This window comes from Mobula birostris, chromosome 3 (genome assembly GCF_030028105.1).
Source record: "Mobula birostris isolate sMobBir1 chromosome 3, sMobBir1.hap1, whole genome shotgun sequence".
NCBI classification, from domain to species: Eukaryota; Metazoa; Chordata; class Chondrichthyes; order Myliobatiformes; family Myliobatidae; genus Mobula; species Mobula birostris.
Genome location: NC_092372.1, coordinates 53,982,211 through 54,003,903, shown reverse-complemented (window position 1 = coordinate 54,003,903; position 21,693 = coordinate 53,982,211). Strand labels below are relative to the sequence as shown.

The window sequence follows — 21,693 nt, the reverse complement described above, 5'->3', positions numbered from 1 at the left end:
CAGTATGTGCATAAGGCTGGCATTTATTCACTTGAGCAGTGGAAGTTCAGTTAAAACCAATACAAAATAAGGATTTTATTTTGAAGTTAATTTAGAGTCATATATCTAAATTCACTATGGTGTCTTGTTTCTGTTCATTGGTATAGTCAAAACATGAAGTACAGAAAATGTACAATCCTGGGGAACTTTGCTGCCATCTACTGGGGTTCATTAGTATTATTGTTTCTGTAACAACCTTAAGTTTTAAAAAAATATATATATGAACAGTGGATTTAAGAGCATGTCAATTGCTTTCCTGGAAGTTATAGTTTTAAATCTTACTAGTGCTGTTCTGTAGATGTTGAGAAAATATCAGCCTCCAAGTGGACTTTCTACTCTAGAGCACTGTGGAATTGCTTTATACTCCACTCTCTCTTAACATCTTTGCCAACTTTGATGTAATTCAGCACATCTAAATTATTTTTAAGTTTTTTTAGCTAAATTAATCTTCACTATCTAAGACGTGATGGTGCAAGACATTAAGGGTCATGGTGTCCTTTCTTTTGAGGAGGCGAAAATAGCACCAATCTCCTCAATTCCATAAAATTTGACCATTTTTCCTCAGCGAATTGTGATGATTTTACATCCACTAAGTCCTCTGAAAGAATTTCCATTGCCAAGGGATTTCTAGAGATCCACTGCATAGATCCACTATTGATGCACTGCAGTAGGAGTGAGGAATATAGATTAGCCAGAAACAACCTGAAGATGGAAAAGTATCCACCTTTATAAAATTGAAGCCAAATTGGAGTAATGGGGATCACCATATAGGCTTGTCACACATCTACAAAATTGGGGCTTCCCAATACTATAAAAATGTGCTCCAAATATACATTTATATAGATCCTTTCACAATTATAAGTAATTGCAAACACTTACAGCAAATGAGCTACTTTTATTTTTGCTGCTAATTTCAGTTTGACAAGAGTGCTGCAGAAAGCAGTAATACAAATGATAAATATTGACCAGGATGGTGGCCCAGCTCTTCTATGAATAGTATCCTGTGATATATAACATCCTGCTTAGCCAGTCTCTGAGGATCAAGGATGTCATACATCCTCTCAGGTTTTGTGAGTTCTTTGGTGACTGAGGAGGCCAATATGGGAACAGAATATCTACAAGCTATTTATTTAATATTTTGCATTTGGTACTTTATTTAGCAGTTAAAAATTCTTAATGATATAAACAATATGCATATGGAAGGCTGAAATGGAAAATACACAAGATAGAAAAATGAAAAAGAATTTGCAATCTCTAAGCACTTTTGGAAATTCAATAAAAATGCTCAACGTTCTTAAAATTTGCTTAGTTAACTATTGCATATGCAATTAAAAAATTGTAAGAATTAACCAAATTATTTGGGGTATAAAATTAGACATTTTGTAATAATTTTGAGAACTTTTCCTTGAATAAGCAGATCTATTTGTTTAGTTTTGCCCTGTCTTATTCACTGAAAAATCATACAAATTATGTCATACACAATTTGATGTAAAAATAAGAAAGCAGCTGACCAAGATGTTATGGCTGGACATGTACCGTTTGTATTTCTGTCAATTTATTTCCCTCCCAGACTTTGCATTCAGAATTATAAAAGAGAAATAGAAGAACCACTAGATAGACTGATTTACTTGCCCTGTACTCAGTCTCTGCAGCAGACAATACTCCTTTATAGTTTCTTAACCATGAATATCAATATAAAGGACAACAGAAATCCTGAGAAGGACTGAATGATAACTGTTGCTGATTGTGAGTAAATACATAAGATATTAATGTCTCTGTTCTAAAATCCAGTATTCTGTATTGCACTTTAATGGATAATTATCGGCAATGCAAATGACTTGAAATTCTACAGTTACAGTTATCTAATTGATACTGTTACATTTATTAATGTTAATATATTGCCATATCTACAGTGCAAAAACAAAATTCATTTGTTCTAGGAAATCTGGAAGAAAAATGGAAAATACTGTACATATCCAAAAGAGACAACGTTGTAGAAAGAGAAACATTTACTTTAGACTAATTTTATGAAAGCTTAATAGATAATGTAAATAGTGATTTAAACTTTGATTCGAAATAATTAATAAAATACTCATTTCTGTAAGTGATCTGCAAACTAAAATTATAAAATGCTACATTAATTTTCAAAAATGCATATCAGTACTACACTATTATTTACTGTTAAGATAATGCCTTAGCTAAAAGGCATTCAATATTTCAAATATTTAAATTTCATTAAAACTAAAACCTACAAATTATTTAATATTACTGTCTCTTCTGGTTCCCTACCTTTCATCCTGCAGGGCTACAAATCTACACACGGATATCCCAATTTTAAAGTCTGCTTAAAAAAGGAGTTTGTCCGCAGATAAGTATGTAGAATTTGTTTTTGTTTTTTCTATAAGAGATATCCATGGCTTATCAAAATACTGTTATTGTTTATACATTATTGTTTAAAATGTAATTCTATTATATTTTTCTCATCAAACTTTATTACCACAATTGTCTTCAGTAATCTTCCAATGGGAGAAGCTCTTTGATGGAATATACAATCAGTGATCCATTGAATGTACTTCTTATGTTCGTGGTCTACCACTGTTATACCATAGAAATACCATAGCAACTACAGCACAGAAACAGGCCTTTTGGCCCTTCTTGGCTGTGCCGAACCATTTTCTGCCTAGTCCCACTTACCTGCAAACAGACCATATCCCTCCATACACCTCCCATCCATGTATCTGTCCAATTTATTCTTAAATGTTAAAAAAGAACCCGCATTTACCACCTCGTCTGGCAGCTCATTCCATACTCCCACCACTCTCTGTGTGAAGAAGCCCCCCCAATGTTCCCGTTAAACTTTTTCCCCCTCACCCTTAACCCATGTCCTCTGTTTTTTTTCTCCCCTTGCCTCAGTGGAAAAAGTCTGCTTGCATTCACTCTATCTATACCCATCATAATTTTATATACCTCTATCAAATCTCCCCTCATTCTTCTACGCTCCAGGGAATAAAGTCCTAACCTATTCAACCTTTCTCTGTAACTGAGTTTCTCAAGTCCCGGCAACATCCTTGTAAACCTTCTCTGCACTCTTTCAACCTTATTTATATCCTTCCTGTAATTTGGTGACCAAAACTGAACACAATACTCCAGATTCGGCCTCACCAATGCCTTATACAACCTCATCATAACATTCCAGCTCTTATACTCAATACTTTGATTAATAAAGGCCAATGTACCAAAAGCTCTCTTTACGACCCTATCTACCTGTGACGACACTTTTAGGGAATTGTATTCCCAGATCCCTCTGTTCCACTGAACTCCTCAGTGCCTTACCATTAACCCTGTATGTTCTACCTTGGTTTGTCCTTCCAACGTGCAATACCTCACACTTGTCTGTATTAAACTCCATCTGCCATTTTTCAGCCCATTTTTCCAGCTGGTCCAAGTCCCTCTGCAGGCTCTGAAAACCCTCCTCACTGTCTACTACACCTCCAATCTTTGTATCATCAGCAAATTTGCTGTTCCAATTTACCACATTATCATCCAGATCATTGATATAGATGACAAATAACAATGGACCCAGCACTGATCCCTGTGGCACACCTTTAGTCACAGGCCTCCACTTGGAGAAGCAATTCTCTACTGCCACTCTTTGGCTTCTTCCATTGAGCCAATGTCTAATCCAATTTACCACCTCTCCATGTATACCTAGCGACTGAATATTCCTAACTAACCTCCCATGCAGGACCTTGTCAAAGGCATTACTGAAGTCCATGTAGACAATATCGACTGCCTTCCCTTCATCCATTTTCCTGGTAACCTCCTCGAAAAACTCCAATAGATTGGTCAAACATGACCTACCACGCACAAAGCCATGTTGACTCTCCCTAATAAGTCCCTGTCTATCCAAATGCTTGTAGATTCTGTCTCTTAGTACTCCCTCCAATAACTTACCTACTACCAACGTTAAACTTACCGACCTATAATTTCCCGGATTACTTTTCGATCCTTTTTTAAACAACGGGACAACATGAGCCACTCTCCAATCCTCCGGCACCTCACCTGTAGACAGCAACATTTTAAATATTTCTGCCAGGGCCCCTGCAATTTCAACACTAGTCTCCTTCAAGGTCCGAGGGAACACCCTGTCAGGTCCCGGGGATTTATCCACTTTAATTTTCCTCAAGACAGCAAGGATCTCCTCCTTTTCGATCTGTACAGTTTCCATGATCTCACTACTTGTTTCCCTTAATTCCGTAGACTTCATGCCAGTTTCCTTAGTAAATACAGACTCAAAAAACCTATTTAAGATCTCCCCCATTTCCTTTGGTTCCGCACATAGCTGACCACTCTGATCTTCAAGAGGACCAATTTTATCCCTTACAATCCTTTTGCTCTTAATATACCTGTAAAAGCTCTTTGGATTATCCTTCCCTTTGACTGCCAAGGCAACCTCATGTCTTCTTTTAGCCCTCCTGATTTCTTTCTTAAGTATTTTCTTGCACTTCTTATACTCCTCAAGCACCTTATTTACTCCCTGCTTCCTATACATGTCATACAACTCCCTCTTCTTTATCAGAGTTGCAATATCCCTTGAGAACCAAGGTTCCTTATTCCTATTCACTTTGCCTTTAATCCTGACAGGAACATACAAATTCTGCACTCTCAAAATTTCTCCTTTGAAGGCTTCCCACCTACCAATCACATCCTTGCCAGAGAACAACCTGTCCCAATCCACGCTTTTTAGATCCTTTCTCATTTCTTCAAATTTGGCCTTCTTCCAGTTCAGAACCTCAACCCTAGGACCAGATCTATCCTTGTCCATGATCAAGTTGAAACTAATGGTGTTATGATCACTGGAACCATAGTGCTCCCCTACAGAGACTTCTATCACTTGTCCTAACTCGTTTCCTAACAGGAGATCCAATATTGTATCCCCTCTAGTTGGTCCCTCTATATATTGATTTAGAAAACTTTTCTGAACACATTTTACAAACCCTAAACCATCTAGACCCCTAACAGTATGGGAGTCCCAATCATATATATGGAAAATTAAAATCCCCTACCACCACAACTTTATGTTTCCTGCAGTTGCCTGCTATCTCTCTGCAGATTTGCTCTTCCAATTCTCGTTGACTACTGGGTGGTCTGTAATACAATCCCACTAATGTGGCCATACCTTTCCTGTTTCTCAGCTCCACCCATAAGGACTCAGTAGACAAGCCCTCTAATCTGTCCTGCCTGAGCACTGCTGTAATATTTTCCCCAACAAGCAATGCTACTCCTCCACTTTTCATTCCTCTGCCTCGATCACATCTGAAACATCGGAACCCTGGAATATTAAGCTGCCAGTCCTGCCCCTTCTGTAGCCAAGTTTCACTAATTGCTATAAGGTCATAATTCCACGTGTCAATCCACACCCTCAACTCATCTGCCTTCCCCGCAATACTCCTAGCATTGAAATATATACACCTCAGAAGATTTTTACCACCATTCACAACCTTTCTATTAGTGGATTTGCTTGAACTTTTAACATCATTTATTTTCACCCCAGCCACACTGTCAGCTCTGGCACCCTGGTTCCCATCCCCCTGCAAATCTAGTTTGAAGCCTCCCCAATAGCACTAACAAACCTCCCTGAAAGGATATTGGTCCCCCTGTAGTTCAAGTGTAACCTGTCTCTCTTGTACAGGTCCCACCTGCCCCAGAAGAGGTCCCAATGATCCTGAAATCTGAAACCCTGCCCCCTACACCAGTTCCTCAGCCATTTGTTCATCCTCCAGAGCATCCTATTCCTACCCTCACTGGCACGTAGCACAGGTAGCAATCCTGAGATTACCACCCTTGAGGTCCTGCTTTTCAACTTCCTACCAAGCTCTCTAAACTCACTCTCCAGGACCTTCTCACTCTTCCTTGCTATGTCATTGGTACCGATGTGCACCACGACATCTGGCTGATCACCCTCCCACTTCAGAATGTCATGCAATCGATCAGAGACATCCTTGACCCTGGCACCCAGGAGGCAACAAACCATCCTGGATTCTCTGTCATGACCACAGAACCTCCTATCTGTACCTCTAACTATCGAGGCCCCTATCACTACCGCTCTCCTCTTTTTCCACCCTCCCTTGTTGTGCCCTATCCACTTCAAGGTTTGACATTTTGTGTATTCAGAGATGCTCTTCTGCACACTGTAATTGTAATACATGGTTATTTGAGTTGTTGTTGCCTTCCTGTCACTTTGAACTAGTCTGGCCATCCTCCTCTAACTCTCTCATCAACAAGGCATTTTTGCCCTCAAAGTTGCCGTTCATTGGATGATTTTTTTTTTTGTTTTTCCACTGCGTTCTCTGTAAGCTCTAGAGACTGTTGTACACCCCAGGAGTTCAGCAGTTTCTGAGATACTCAAACCATCTCGTCTGGCACCAACAATCATTCCATGATCACTTAGATCACATTTCTTCCCCATTCTGATGTTGGGACTGAACAACAATTGAACCTCTTGACTGTGCCTGCATGCTTTTATGTATTGAGTTGCTGCCACTTGATTGGCTGATTAGATATTAAGAAGCAGGTGTACCTAATAAAGTGGCCACTGAGTATGTTGGTTTTGGCAAGATTTTTCAAATGGTGCAGGTACTATATTTAGGAACTTCAAGGACAATCTGAGATATTTTCCTGTTCTGAATTACATAATCAATATTTTCATTACATTTCTGATATTTAGGTTTCCAAAACACTTAATAATTATGAATAAACTAATTGTAAGATGTCTGTGTGATATCAGTCATTGGACTTCAACCAAGATTTCCTGTTTTAATCCGCTTACAAACTTTTAATTTTCTACATATTTTGAGTATACTAGCAATTCGCATAGATTTCCAAGTTATTTTTCTTGACTTTTTGCTCAAATGTCAAGAAAAATTCTCTGATTGTGTTTGATTTTATAATGCTGCTGGGACAGAATATACACAGTGATATGATAGATTGTCTGGAACATTAGCTGAAAGATAGAACTGTGTAAAGTTGTTGCTTGATGTGAAGGCTCACCCAATTTTTCAAGAAATTCTGAGTTGCTAGTGAGGAGGACTCTGCAGGGATTAAGATATTTTATATCTTTGACTTCTAAAGGTCAGTCTAATTTAGAAACCAGTTAGCAGTAACCATGAAAAAAAAATCATTTTTTGTCAAAATGTAGATTAGGCAAATGTGAATAACCTTTTTGCAAATTACTAAAAACAAAATTTTCTGGTCATTTAGGAAAAGCTTCTGAAATATGCCCATTAATCTCATCACTATGATATTCATGAAGCATAGGTTATGCAGACATCTTCAGTCAGTATCTTTACTAAAGCGGCTTTAATATCCAATAATGTATTGGTTAATATAAAATTGATTTTAAAGTGACTGACTTTTCATATTTCTTAGACAGCATCATGAACTTATGTAACACCTGCAATGTAAAACCATTGAAGGGCTTTGTTGGTCATTATTATACAGAATTTGACAGAAGCTAAGACATTAGAACAGTGTCAAGATTGGTCTCAAGAACTAAATATGAAGGAAACTCTTAAAAGGCATAGGGAAGAAATGAAGGAAATCATTGTGTAGAACTTAAGCAGCCAGAGGAACATTGGTGGAGTAATTAAAATTAGGAATAAAGATAGAATTGGTGGAATGCTGAGATCTCAAAGTGCTGAAGGGTGGGCAGAGATAATAGATAGGGTTGGGCAAGACATGTTGAAAATGGATGGGAATTTAAAAATTGTAATTGCCAGGTTGGGAAACAGTTCAGACCATTACCAGAGAAGTGATGGGCAAAGAAGATTTTCTGCATTATGGGATATGGGGCATGCTGTTCTAACTTATGGAGGGTGGAATATGAAAGGCTGCCTAAAAGAGGATTAGGATAGTTAAACCTAAAAGTTAGCAAATGCTTATTAATTTTCTTTGCTTATTCCACAGGTGTTCAAAAGGCCTGATATTGAAGGTTACTACAGTTATATGCATAAAAATGGGCAAATACTTGAAGCAACTGAAGCCTGTTTCTTTTGATAGTCATAAATATCCTGGAAAATCCATAGTCAAGGTGGAATACTACTTAGTTATCTTTGCAAGAAATACAATTACCCTTGTACTGCCATTTAACTGTACGATTATTAGGAAAGTTTGACTACATTGTGACCAAATACTCAATGCACTGCTCAAATAGTTCAACCCTTTTAGTTTAAATGAGTAAACTAAAAATAGAAGTAAAAAGCATGTGTGATCATAATTCTATATATTCTGCTAGTGCTTCACTATCACTTGATGTATAAAATATAAGCTGAGAAGTCGAAGATAGAAATACAGGAGCAAATTAATATGAACAAGCAAGATATCACAATCACTGATTTTATAAAATCATAGGAGTGTAAAATCATTAAAAGTATAAGGACAAAGCAGACTGAACATCAATCTCAAGATGCATTTTGTTTGTGTTAATGAAAAAACTCAGACCTACAACCTTTTGGGGGGAAATAAAGTTAATTTCTAGGGCTTGAAATGAATTCAAAATGTATAGTATTTGGAATTTAATTTGTAAGGGCAAAGGCAATGAGTGTATTCATGAGGAATGTGGAGAAGAACGTGAAGGTTAAGGTTAGATGAAGTGAGCTAGAAAAATTGTTATATGGAACACAATTGGCCTGCAATATTGTAGTCAATTCTTTGTAATTTGTATAAACAAATCAGGCAAAGATGTGAGTTTTCATATTAGTTTAAATGACAACATTGCTCTTGTGAGGGAAACGTGTTATTATATCATTGCACCCAAGTTAAGCAAACTTTTTACTTTTTATCTTGAAAATAACCTCCATTTTCATCTTATTTATTATATCATAGTTTGTGCATGACAATTTATTGGTATGATAAAACCACAGTATAATTTCTATCAGTTTGTAATACTATATAATTAAACACTACAATATACATTTTCAAATTTAGACTGCGTTGCTACAGTTATCAGTTACAATTAGCATTCAAAAGCAGTTCAAACTTGAAGACTGATGTCTACATTGTTTTATAGTTACAATTCCATAGTACACTTTTTCAAAAAAAAGTTAGCCCTAGCTTTGGTAATTTGTGAAATGCATATTGCAATTATAAATAAAGTTAGAGATTAAATGTTTTATTGGATTTCCAAGTGTTATTTTTGACTTGGCAGTTATTAAGCACAAATGAGAAATTTCAGATGTTCTGCCATGCTGAAATTTACCAAGTAATAGAAATCACTAATCACAGCAATATCCACTAAAGTATTCTACTTTTTTGAGAGTGAATAAACTGACCTACTATTAGGAAAACCAATGGAGAAACATGCCAAACCACAGAAAACTTGTGATAGTTTATAATCTCTTAACAATAACAATGTGCATAATTTTAAAATTACAAAAGTGACACAGAATGCTAGAAATCTACAATGGTAAAATACTGCAGCTTTCCCTCAATTATGAGGAAAGAGAAAATACCATCTTTTAACCCATTTATTTGATCTAATCAATGTGCATTTATCAAATCGACTAAAATGTTACTTATAACATTTTTTCTGAAGAAAATTGTGGTGAACTATTGCCACAGACAGAAAAGAGGCAGGCGGAGGCGAAGCTGATTTGGAGGATGAGCTATGCTGAGGCATTACGAGGTGCAATGTGTTTGAGCTGGAGTCACAGACAGAACTCGTATCACTGTTGGAGATGGAGTGAGCGATTTGGAGAGGAGTCGATGCGGAAGAATTTCAATGCCCGTCCACCCAACCTGGTGTAAGGTTGGATTGCTCCAAGAGCCGAGCCAGTTTGCTGAGATTGAGAATGCTTCAGATGAGGTGCAAGGATCCAGGTTCTAGAATGTGGCAGTACTCGGTGTTTGGACAATTTAAACGGTGGCCCAGATAGACTTGAAGCCCGAGTGTCAGACACAGAGGTGAGGATCAAGCTGATTTTGCTTGCGGTCCTGTGAGAGCAAGCAAATTCCTTTCACTGTGGCACCGTGGCTGTGAACTGACTCAGCTGCTGTACGTTTCTGCCCTGCTGGTGTGATGAACTGGAACCAAGTCTTTGGGCCTACTCTGGCTGCTCTGGCAGAAGATCTGGGACTCAGTCTGGTTCGGGATGCCGTTGGCTTGCTTCTGTTGTTTGCACGATGTGTATATTTCTCTCTCTCTCTCTTTCTCTGTGCAATGGCTTTTGGTCTTTTTTTATTGGGTTTTTCGGGTCGCTTGCTTTGTGGCTGCCTATAAGCAGACAAATTTCAGGGTGTATAATTTATACATTCTTTGATAATAAATGTGCTTTGAATCTTGAATATTTGAATCAGATCAAATAAGCACCACCATTTCCTTTATATATTGCTTATTAAAAATGGTTTAAGTTATTTGCCTGGTAAAATACAAATCAGAACTGATGAAGAGTCTCGGCCTGAAACATCAACTGTTTACTCTTTTCTGTAGATGGTGTCTGGCCTCCTGAGTTCCTCCAGCATTTTATGTGTGTTACTTGTAAATTAAGTACAGTACTGTGCAAAAGTGTTAAGCATATGTAAAGAAAAATACTATAAAGCAAAGATGCTTTCAAAACAATGAAAAGTTTCTGAAAATCAAAAATACTATAAAGAGCAGTAAACAGTAAAAAAATAAATAAAATCAATATTAGGTGTGACCGCTCTTTGCCTTTAAAACTGCATCAATTTAAAAATGTACACTGCTGTGCAGTTTTGTAAGAAAATCAGTAGTTAGTTTGTCTGAGCATCTTGGAGAAATTGCCACATTTTTTTTTAGCAGACTTTGGCTGTCTTGCTTGCTTCTTTCTCTCCAGGTAATCCCAGACAGCCTCAATGGTGTTCAGATCAGGGTTCTGTGGAGGCCATACCATCTGGAACCATTTTTAAAAATCTAGGGTACCTAAGATTTTGCACAGTACTTACTGTACTTCATGTACAAAACTTGGTTATGATGCAAGTAACGTTTTTTCCTTTGTAATAGCTTTGATTTGCAGTTTTTACATGTTGTTAAATTTTCAGTATTTAAAAACATTTTGTTTTTCTTGTCCAACATCATTTATTACTCAGTTCAAAGATTATTTTCTTACTTAAAATGCCTTTATAGTTGATGCTGAAACATTTGTTTGTCCAGACACCTTCATGTGTATATGCATGCCATTATAAGAATGCAGAAGCAACTTGGCAATTTTAACAGGATTAGATTTTTATCAGGCAATGCATAAGTATGATACATCACACAATTTCTAGGCCAGAAATATTATTTGGTAATGTGAGGAAATCTCATAATTTAGACAAGTTGGGGTTTTACAAAATAATAATTTAAATTGAATGAACAACTTCCCAAAAAATCCATTTGACAAGACAGTGCCATGAATATCTGAACACAAATCTAACAAAGCAGATAAAAAGTTAGTGTAAATTGTGGAGATGAGTGGAACTTCAAAAGTGCTGCAAAGGATAACAAAATATATGGAATGGGCTTTGGAAAAAAAAGTATAAAATTTTAGGCAACACACATCAAAGTCACTGGTGAACGCAGCAGACCAGGCAGCATCTCTAGGAAGAGGTACAGTTGACGTTTCAGGCCGAGACCCTTCATCAGGGCAAGCTAATTTTTATTTAGCTTTCAAATTACACCTAAATGTGTATATTTAGGAAAATATACTGGTTAAAGCAATGTTAACCATATCTACATAAAGCTGGACAGCAAAATTGTAACTACAAGTAATTGATGAATGATTATGTCAATATATACATCCTAAGTAACAGAATCTATCTAATTTGGATAGACAAGGACTGGTAGATAGTGATTGCAGCTTTATGCATAGGAGAATACAGAGTTCAAGAAAAAAGAAATATATCAAATATATTATACTGAATCGCACATACAAACTCCTTAATCTATTTACATAACTGGCAACAATGAATATCAATCGAGACAGGTTATATAAAAACAACCAAACATTTATTAAACACGGATAAACAATTTTAAAAAAAACAAACGAAAACCTTAACCTGAAGTTAACCGCTATGCAGCCATTCAACAAATCATCACTCGGCACTGTTTCTTAAAGCGTTAAATGCGAAAACAGTTCTTAAAGCGGTAAAGTCAGGTATAGTTCTTAAAATGGTAAATTTGAAAGTCCAACAGATTTATACGTTCAATTGGGAGAGACTTCTCTGGAGAAGGATTTCTTCATAGACGCGACTTTCCTGTTGGTTCTGTCCAAAGGATTCACAATGCAGGAAATAAACAGTTTAAAACAACTGACCTTAATTTCTTCTAGAGAGCAAATCCCGCATGAGCTCCTTGCTCTTTTGGCAAGAGTTATCTTTGATGCAGGTCACTACTTCTTCAACGAAGACTCAATAAGGTCGATCCTTTGTTAAACTGCTGAACGATACCAACTCCTCTCAATCCTTCGGGTCCTGTACTCCAATAAAGTCTTCATTCTCCCGTACTACTGCTGGAATAAGGTACATCAACACGTCTAGCAAAAATTTCCAGTCCAGCACTATTGTACCTTGCAACAGAACGTAACAACCGTTTTAAAAATGAAACTGCATCATAAAAACATACGCAACAGAAACGAGGAGACAGTACGTTCTAGCTGGAAATATAAAAACTAAACTGCGTCATCTGAGGTCTTCCCTTATATACCCGTGGTGCACATGTCATCACGTGACCTCACCTCAGCGGGAAAATTACATCAGGTGACCTCCAAAAGACCATCACATCATCCTCACAAGAAAAATCACAGATCTGCTTGAGGCATGTAACAATACAAATTGATTAATTCATAATATTGAAATATAGTAAATTGATTAAATGGAAAAAAAAATCTAACCCACTACCAAGACCGAAGCTGTTTAGTAAAGAAGAAAAATGAAAAAAAAGTATATTATTAGTCATCGTCTGTGTTTTAAAGGCAAATTAAAGGTTTGGAAAAATAGTTCAAAAAAGGCCCCCACAATATTTGAAAGTCTTGATTAGATTCAGAAATTGAACACCAAATCTTCTCTAAATTTAAACATGACATCACATCACACAGCCATTGAACGTGAGTGGGCGGGATGGCATCTTTCCATTTAAGCAAGAGCGCCCTCCTAGCCATAAGAGAACTAAAAGCCAAAATGTGTAAATCAGATTTCTCCAAAATAATATCCTTTCCTCCAACAATACCAAATAAAGCGGTCAAAGGATTAGGCTTAAAATTTACTTTAAAAAGTACTGAGAAGGTTTGAAATACTTCTTTCCAATAGTTTTCACTGGACAGTTGATTGTCCAAAACATATGAATGAGCGAAGCTTCTCCATTATTATATTTATCACAATAAGGAGATATATCCAAATAAAAGCGAGACAACTTGTCCTCGATCATGTGGGCCCTATGGACCACTTTAAACTGTAGGAGAGAGTGGTGAGCGCATAATGATGAAGTGTTAACCAATTTAAAAATTTCATTCCAAGTTTCCTCAGAAATTGAAGTCTGTAAGTCTTGTTCCCAAAGATACTTAATTTTGTCTGAAGGAACACTTCTCATCTCCAGCAACATGTTATAAATATTAGATATAGATCCATTATAAAAAGGTTTCAAATTAAAAATTACATCTAGTAGATTCTTATCAGGACTTTTAGGAAATGTACATATTTGAGTCCGTAAAAAGTCTCTTATTTGTAGGTATCGAAAAAAGTGAGTTTTGGGTAAGCTATATTTAGCTGACAGTTGCTCAAACGAAAGGAGACTTTCCTCCACAAACAAGTCCTGGAAACATTTAATACCTAATCTATCCCATTCTTTAAAAGCCACAGAGATCATAGAAGATTTTTAAAAATAATTAAGAAAAAATGGGACTTGAAAGAGAAAATCTCAATAAGCCAAAGTATTTTCGGAATTGTACCCAAATTCTCATTGTTTGTTTAACTACCAAATTGTTAGTTAACTTACTCAGGGATAAAGGAAATGAGGATGCAAGAAGAGAAATACTATAAAATTTATTAACAGAGTTAACTTCTAAAGAAACCCACATCGGACAATCCTCGTGATTAATATAATATAACCAAAATGTAAGATTACGTATATTAACTGCCCAATAATAAAACCTAAAGTTTGGTAAAGCTAGCCCTCCATTCTTTTTACCTTTCCGAAGATGAATTTTGTTTAGTCTAGAACACTTATTTTTCCATATATAGGATGATATAATAGAATCAAGAGAATCAAAAAAAGATTTTGGGATAAAACAGGTATACTTGAGTTAGTAAATTGGTTTCTTACAATTTTAAAAGGAAGGTTAGAATTGGTTGATATCCAATTATTCAAAGGAAAAAATTCACTCTTATGTAAATTCAGTTTATAACCTGAGAACTGGCTAAACAGGAGAGTAAAGAAAGTGCATGGTATAACAAAGTCTCGACATTAGAAATAAAGAGCAATAGATCATCAGCATAAAGCGAAATCTTGCAGATAGTGCCTCTCCTTAAAATACCAGTGATATCATTAGATTCTCAAAAGGCTATGGCTCAGGGTTCTAAAGCCAGATCAAAAAGCAAAGGACTCAACAGACAGCCTTGTCTGGTGCCACGTTGAAGCTTAAATGGTTTGGAGTCCTGAGAATTAGTAATGACCCTAGTGGAGGGAGCTAAATAAAGTAATTTAATCCATTGAATGAAATCAGGTCCAAAATTGAATTTTTTAAAATTTTAAATAAATAATTCATTCAACTCTGTCAAAAGCCTTCTCAGCGTCTAGGGATACCACACATTCCAATATCTCCTTAGAAGAAGAATAGATAACATTTAATAAACGATGGATATTAAAATGAGAATATCGATTTTTGATAAGTCCAGTCTGATTATCAGGAATGACAGATGGTAAAATATTTTCAATCCTACAGGCCAAAACTTTAGATAGAATCTTAGTATCAACATTAAGTAAAGAAATTGGTCCATAGGAAGAGCATTCAATTGGATCCTTATTCTTTTTGAGGATAAGCGAGACATTTTTTTAAAGAAGTAGCCATAAGGATTGATCAGGGCAGAATAGTGAATGTTATCCATATGGATTTTAGCAAGTCCTTAACAAGGCCCCTCATGAAATACTAGTCTGGCAGTTTAGATCAGTTGGGATCCAGGGAAAGCTAGCTAATAAGATACAAGCAACACACATCAAAGTTGCTGGTGGACGCAGCAGGCCAGGCGGCATCTCTAGGAAGAGGTACAGTCGACGTATCGGGCCGAGACCCTTCGTCAGGACGAACTGAAAGAAGAGCTAGTAAGAGATTTAAGAGGGGGAGGGGAGATCCAAAATGATAGGAGAAGACAGGAGGGGGAGGGATGGAGCCAAGAACTGGACAGTTGATTGTCAAAAGGGATATGAGAGGATCATGGGACAGGAGGCCCAGAGAGAAAGAAAAGGGGGAGGGGGGAAAAAACCCAGAGGATGGGCAAGGGGTATAGTGAGAGGGACAGAGGGAGAAAAAGGAGAGAGAGAGAAAGAATGTGTGTATATAAATAAATAACAGATGGGGTACGAGGGGGAGGTGGGGCATTAGCGGAAGTTTGAGAAGTCAATGTTCATGCCATCAGGTTGGAGGCTACCCAGACGGAATATAAGGCGTTGTTCCTCCAACTTGAGTGTGGCTTCATCTTTACAGTAGAGGAGGCTATGGATGGACATATCAGAATGGGAATGGGACATGGAATTAAAATGTGTGGCCACTGAGAGATCCTGCTTTCTCTGGCAGACAGAGCATAGGTGTTCAGCGAAATGATCTCCCAGTCTGCGTCGGGTCTCGCCAATATATAGAAGGCCACATCGGGAGCACTGGACGTAGTATATCACAATAGATACAAAGTTGTCTTGATGATAGGAAGCAGAAGGTGATGGAATGTTGTTTCTCAGACTGGAGGTCTCTGATTAGTGGTGTACCACATGGACGAGTGTATGGCCCATTGCTTATCATTTCTGAAAACAACTTGGATAAGGCTGTACAAGGCAAGGTTAGTAAGTTTACAGATTACATTAAAATAGTGGTATAGTAGGCAGCCAAGATTATAAAAAATTAGAGGGATTTTGATCAGCTGGGTTTGGAAATGGTGCTCAATCTAGCTAGGTGTAAGTGTTGCATTTTGTGAGGTCACACCAGGATATAATTTCCATAGTTAGGACTCTAAGATCAAAGTTCAGTAAATTTATTATCAAAGTACATATATGCCACCATACACAACCCTGAGGTTCATTTTGTTGCAGGATTTCACAGTAAATATAAGAAACAATAGAATCATTGAAACACTGCCCCTAACAGGACGGAGAAATAATCAATATGCAAAAGACAACAACTGTGCAAATACAAAAAGAAAGAAAAAGAACAAGTAAATAGCAAGAAATTTTGAGAACATGAGATGAAGAGACCTTGAGAGTAAGTCCATAGGTTGTGGGAACAGTTCAGTGACGGACCTAGTGAAGTTCAGTGAAGTTATCCCCTCTGGTTCAAGAACCCGATGGTTGATGTGTAATAACTGTTTCTGAACCTGGTGGTGTGGGTCCTGAGGCTCCTGAACCTTCTTCCTGATGGCAGCAGCAAAAAGAGAGCACGGCCTGGATGGTGATTTCTTACGACATCACCCCGTGTAGATGTGTTCAATGATGGGGAGGGCTTTACCTGTGATGGACTAGGCTATATCCACTCCTTTGTCTAGGTTTTTCTGTTTCAGGGCATTGGTGTTTCCATATCAGGCAATGATACAATCAGTCAATATACTTTCCATGGCATATCTATAAAGTTTGTCAAAGTTTTAGATGACATGAATCTTCACAAACTTCTAAGAAAGTAGAGGTGCTGCTATGCTTTTTAATGGCACTTAAGAGCTGGACTCAGGACAGATCCTCTGAAACGAAGTATTCAAAATAGTTGACCCTCTCCACCTCTGATCCCCCAATGAGAACTAACTCTTGGACCTCTAGTTTCCTCCTTCAGAAGTTAATAATCAGCTCTTTGGCGTTGATAATGAGTGAGAGGTTGTTGTTGTGGCACCACTCAACCACATTTTCAGTCTACCTCCCATAAATTGACTTGTTACCACCTTTAATTCAGCCAGTGACTGATGTTGTTAGCAAAAATAAATATGGCATTGGAGCTGTGTTTAGCCTCACAATCATAAGTAAAGGGTTTAAGGACACAGCCTTGTGGTGCACCTGTGTTGATGGTGATTGTGGAGGAGATGCTGTTACCAATCTGAACTGACCCTGTGTCTGCAAGTAAGGAAATTAAATATATACGTAGTTGCACCAGGAGGTATTAGGGCTAAGGACTTAAAACATATTGATTAGTTTTGAGGGGATGATAGTATTGAATTCTGAGCTGTAGTCAATGTAGAGCATCCTGGTGTATGTATCTTTGCTGTCCAGATGTTCCAGGTTAAGCAAGGAGCCAATAACATGACATCTGCTGTTGACCTGTTGTGATATTTGGCAAATTGGAGCAGATATAAGTTGCATCTCAGGTAGGAGGTGATGTGTTTCATCTCAAACCTTTTAAAGCACTTCATCACAATGGCTGTAAATGCTATTGGACGATAGTCATTGAGGCAAGTTTTCACATTCCTCTTTGGTACCAGTCTAACTGAAGCCTACCTCAGACTGCCAAAATGAGATGTTAAAGATGTTGATGAACACTCCAGCCAGTTGATCAACACAGGTGTTTAGTATTTGGCCAGGTACCCTGTCTGGGCCCAATGCTTTCCATTAGATCACCATCATGAAGGATGCTCTCATGTCGGCCTAGGTCCTTCTATCATCCAACACATTGCACAGGTAGGGCACTGGAGAATGTAGAAAAGCAGAATCCAGTTCATAGTTCCTTGTAGGTGACATCACAAATAGACAAGGTGATGAAAGCAGTGTTTGGCATGCTGTCAATCATCATTCAGGGCATTGATTACGGGAGTCGATACATAATGAAGCAGTTATACAAGATACTGGGGAGGCTGCATCTGGAATACCGTGCAATACACACAAAATACTGGAAGAACTCAAAAAGTCAAGCAACATCCAGGGAGGATAATAAACAGTCGACATTTTGAGCTGAGATCCTTCATGACTGGAAAGTTAGACAGAATAAAGTGGCAGAAGGGGAAGGAATACAAGCCGATGATAGATGAGACCAGGTGAGGATGAAGGTAGGGACGCTGGGAAAGGATAAGTGGGAGAGGTAAAGGGCTGAAGAAGAAATCTAACAGGAGGGGACAGTGGACCATAAGGAAAAAAGAGAAGTTGGAGGGGAACAAGAAGGAGGTGATGGGCAGCTGAGCAGAGAAGGGTTAGGATGGTAACTAGAATGAGGTCTGAAGAAACAAAGGAGGGATGGGGGGAGAAATTACCAGAAATACTTTTTTTTTACTCTATTATAACAGAGATGCTATTAACCCTGAAAGAGTGCAAACAAGATTTACAATAATGTTGCCAGGACTGGATATTTTCTTGGAAAATAGTCAATTTCGTATTCTCTTCAATTACACTCTACTTGACAAATCTTTGCCCACTTACATTCCTCTGTAGCATCCTACTATCCTTTACTTTCCTGCTTTCATTTATGTCAGTAAATTGTCTAAACTTCTTTGGTTCCTTCATCCCAGTCATGTGAAAATTGTAAATTGAGGCCCACCACCAACCCCTGTGGCAAATTACTTGTTACATTCTGCCAGCAAGAACATATTTCTATCTTCTGTCCCAGGCCAAGACCGTCAGATTTTATTTTTCACAATAACCTTTGTGGTATTTGATAAAATGCCTTTTGAAGATACTCCATCCAGTTCTTTATTCACATCATGCTATTTGCCCCCCAGATAACATCAGTAAATTGACCAAATAAATTTTCCTTTCCATTTAGTGTCCTACTATAATTCAGTATCTTCTAATATTCTGCCAAGGTGACTTAAGTGAACTAGTCTATTCTGGTTTATGTCTCCTTTTTCTGAAAAAGCGAGTTACATTTGCTATTTTTCAATTTATTGGAACTTTACAGAAACCTAAGTAATTTTGTACAATTAAATGCAACCCTTCAGCGTTTACTTACATTTTCCTTCAGGACCCTATGAAGAAATCCTTCTGGACTTGTCTGCACTCCAACATTTGCTAAAAGTATACAGGTTGTGTACCCCTTATCTGAATGCTTGGGGCCAAAGGGCTTTAGGTTTTGGATTTTTCAAATTTGGAATACATAATGAAATAGCTTTGGATCATCATCATTTCCATCTCTGAATTTATATGCTACCAATAAGCAGTCTTTGTCTTACACTTGTTCATCACACTTAATAGTAAAAATTATGACATATAATTAATATAATGAAGATATAATATGTGCAGGGTAACAAAAGCAGCTCAGTAACATCAGAAGAACACCTGAATAAGCTGTTAAACAACAACAAACAGCGTCCAGTCTCCACCTAAGATGCCGTGTTTTGATTAAAAGATTACAGTACACTGTATTTGTATTTTACTTATTTGGGTTTTAAGTAAGATTTAAAAACAGAGCATTCTAGATTTGTTCTAGTGTTAGATTTTCATCAGCGATACTTTAAAATTTTATATGTAAGGTATAACAATGATCAGCATCGTAGATTTGTTCTGGTGCTAGATTTTCGTGATCTGCAGACATTTTAAAAACTTAATAACCTTGAAACTAATTGGAGCGATCACCAGGTTTTTTTTTGGGGGGGGGGTTGTCAGTAGTTTGTAGATGCCGACTTTATATTGGTCGGTTTTCCTTCTTTGGAAGGTGGGCGGGGTTATGGTTTTTTCCCTAAAAGCTGTTTTTGAATTTTTAGCCAACTTGTTGCTTGGTTACCATTTCTCAAGGTTTATGGCTTGGTTTTTAACCATCATTTTAACTCTTCCTTTAAATAATATTAAAAATGGACCAAACTATTAATTTCAAAGTTGCTGGTGAACGCAGCAGGCCAGGCAGCACCTCTAGGAAGAGGAACAGTCGACGTTTCAGGCCGAGACCCTTCGTCAGGACTAACTGAAGGAAGAGTTAGTAAGAGATTTGGAAGTGGGAGGGGGAGGGGGAGATCCAAAATGATAGGAGAAGACAGGAGGGGGAGAGATGGAGCCAAGAGCTGGACAGGTGATTGGCAAAAGGGATATGAGAGGATCATGGGACAGGAGGTCTGGGGAGAAAGACAAGGTGGGGAGGGGAACCAGAGGATGGGCAAGGGGTATAGTCAGAAGGACAGAGAGAGAAAAAGGAGAGTGAGAGAAAGAATGTGTGTATAAAAAATGCCCCACCTCCCCCTCGTACCCCATCTGTTATTTATTTTTATACACACATTCTTTCTCTCACTCTCCTTTTTCTCCCTCTGTCCCTCTGACTATACCCCTTGCCCATCCTCTGGTTCCCCCCCCTCCGTCTTTCTCCCCAGACCTCCTGTCCCATGATCCTCTCATATCCCTTTTGCCAATCACCTGTACAGCTCTTGGCTCCATCCCTCCCCCTCCTGTCTTCTCCTATCATTTTGGATCTCCCCCTCCCCCTCTCAAATCTCTTACTAGCTCTTCCTTTAGTTAGTCCTGACGAAGGGTCTCGGCCTGAAACGTCAACTGTACCTCTTCCTAGAGATGCTGCCTGGCCTGCTGCGTTCACCAGCAACTTTGATGTGTGTTGCTTGAATTTCCAGCATCTGCAGAATTCCTGTTGTTGCAAACTATTAATTTACTCAGTTTTAACGTGAAAAGGTTAAACCACCCTGTTAAATGTAATAATTCTTTTGCTTATATTACGCAATTTAAGGTCCCTATTTTTTTCTACAGAAAACTCACATACGCAAATGTGATCATCTATGGTTTTTTAGCCATTGGAATGGACTTTGTTTTCACTCTTCTTTTCAGGCCAAATCCAGAGGAGTTTTGATCCTTATAGATAATACACTTTTCTTTGTCCAACATAAAGTACTGTCTGATACTAATTGACGTTTTGTTATAGTCTCAGCAAAACTAGATGATAAGTTAGTAGTACTTGGCAATGTGTGCACCCCAAATGTAGATGACCCAGGATTCTTTGAACGCTTTTTTTCATTTTTATCAGATATGAATTTTTATTCTTTGGTGATGGCAGGAGATTTTAACTGTTGGCTAGACCCAATCTTAGACCAATCATCTTCTAAACCAGCGTCTCTTAATAAATCAGCTTTGTTTATTCAATCCTTTTTATTGAAGTGTGGTATAGTTGATGTTTAGCATTTCCTACATCCCTTAGATAGGAAATATTCGTTCTTTTCCCATGTTCATCACACATATTCCAGGATTAATTATTTTTTTTAATCGATAGTCAAATGATTTCATCAGTTTGTTCCTGTGAATATAAAGAGATTGCTGTTTCACACCATGCTCCTATATTTTTATCTTTAAAACTCCCTGGTCTTCTTCAAACCAACAGATTCTGGCATTTTAATACAACTTTGTTATCTGATAAGGAATTTTTAAAATTTCTAGAGAAGCATATTATTTTGTTTTTTGAAGAGAACAAAAAGGAAGAGACTTCTGATCTTATTGTATGGGATACTTTCAAGGCCTGTATTAGAGGACAAATTATTTCTTATACTGCGAGTGTTAATAATAAA

At 37.6% G+C, this 21,693-nt stretch overlaps 1 protein-coding gene across 4 annotated transcripts in view; it reads left to right on the top strand.

Moving 5' to 3' along the window:
* The window catches only part of micu3a (mitochondrial calcium uptake family, member 3a), a 178,723-nt gene extending 168,373 nt beyond the window's left edge, over window positions 1-10,350 (top strand). For 2 of the 4 annotated variants that reach the window (XM_072252656.1, XM_072252654.1), the window contains one exon: window positions 1,610-1,635. Coding sequence is in view for 1 of the 4 variants with exons in the window: in XM_072252655.1 (XP_072108756.1) it covers window positions 2,343-2,411 (69 nt within the window). In the remaining 3 variants the exon portion in view is untranslated. Of the gene's footprint in view, window positions 1-1,609; window positions 1,636-2,342; window positions 2,412-8,004; window positions 9,166-9,631 lie in introns of those variants that run through there. The other 2 variants (XR_011885347.1, XM_072252655.1) reach the window with 2 other exon arrangements.
* Window positions 10,351-21,693: the final 11,343 nt, after the last annotated feature.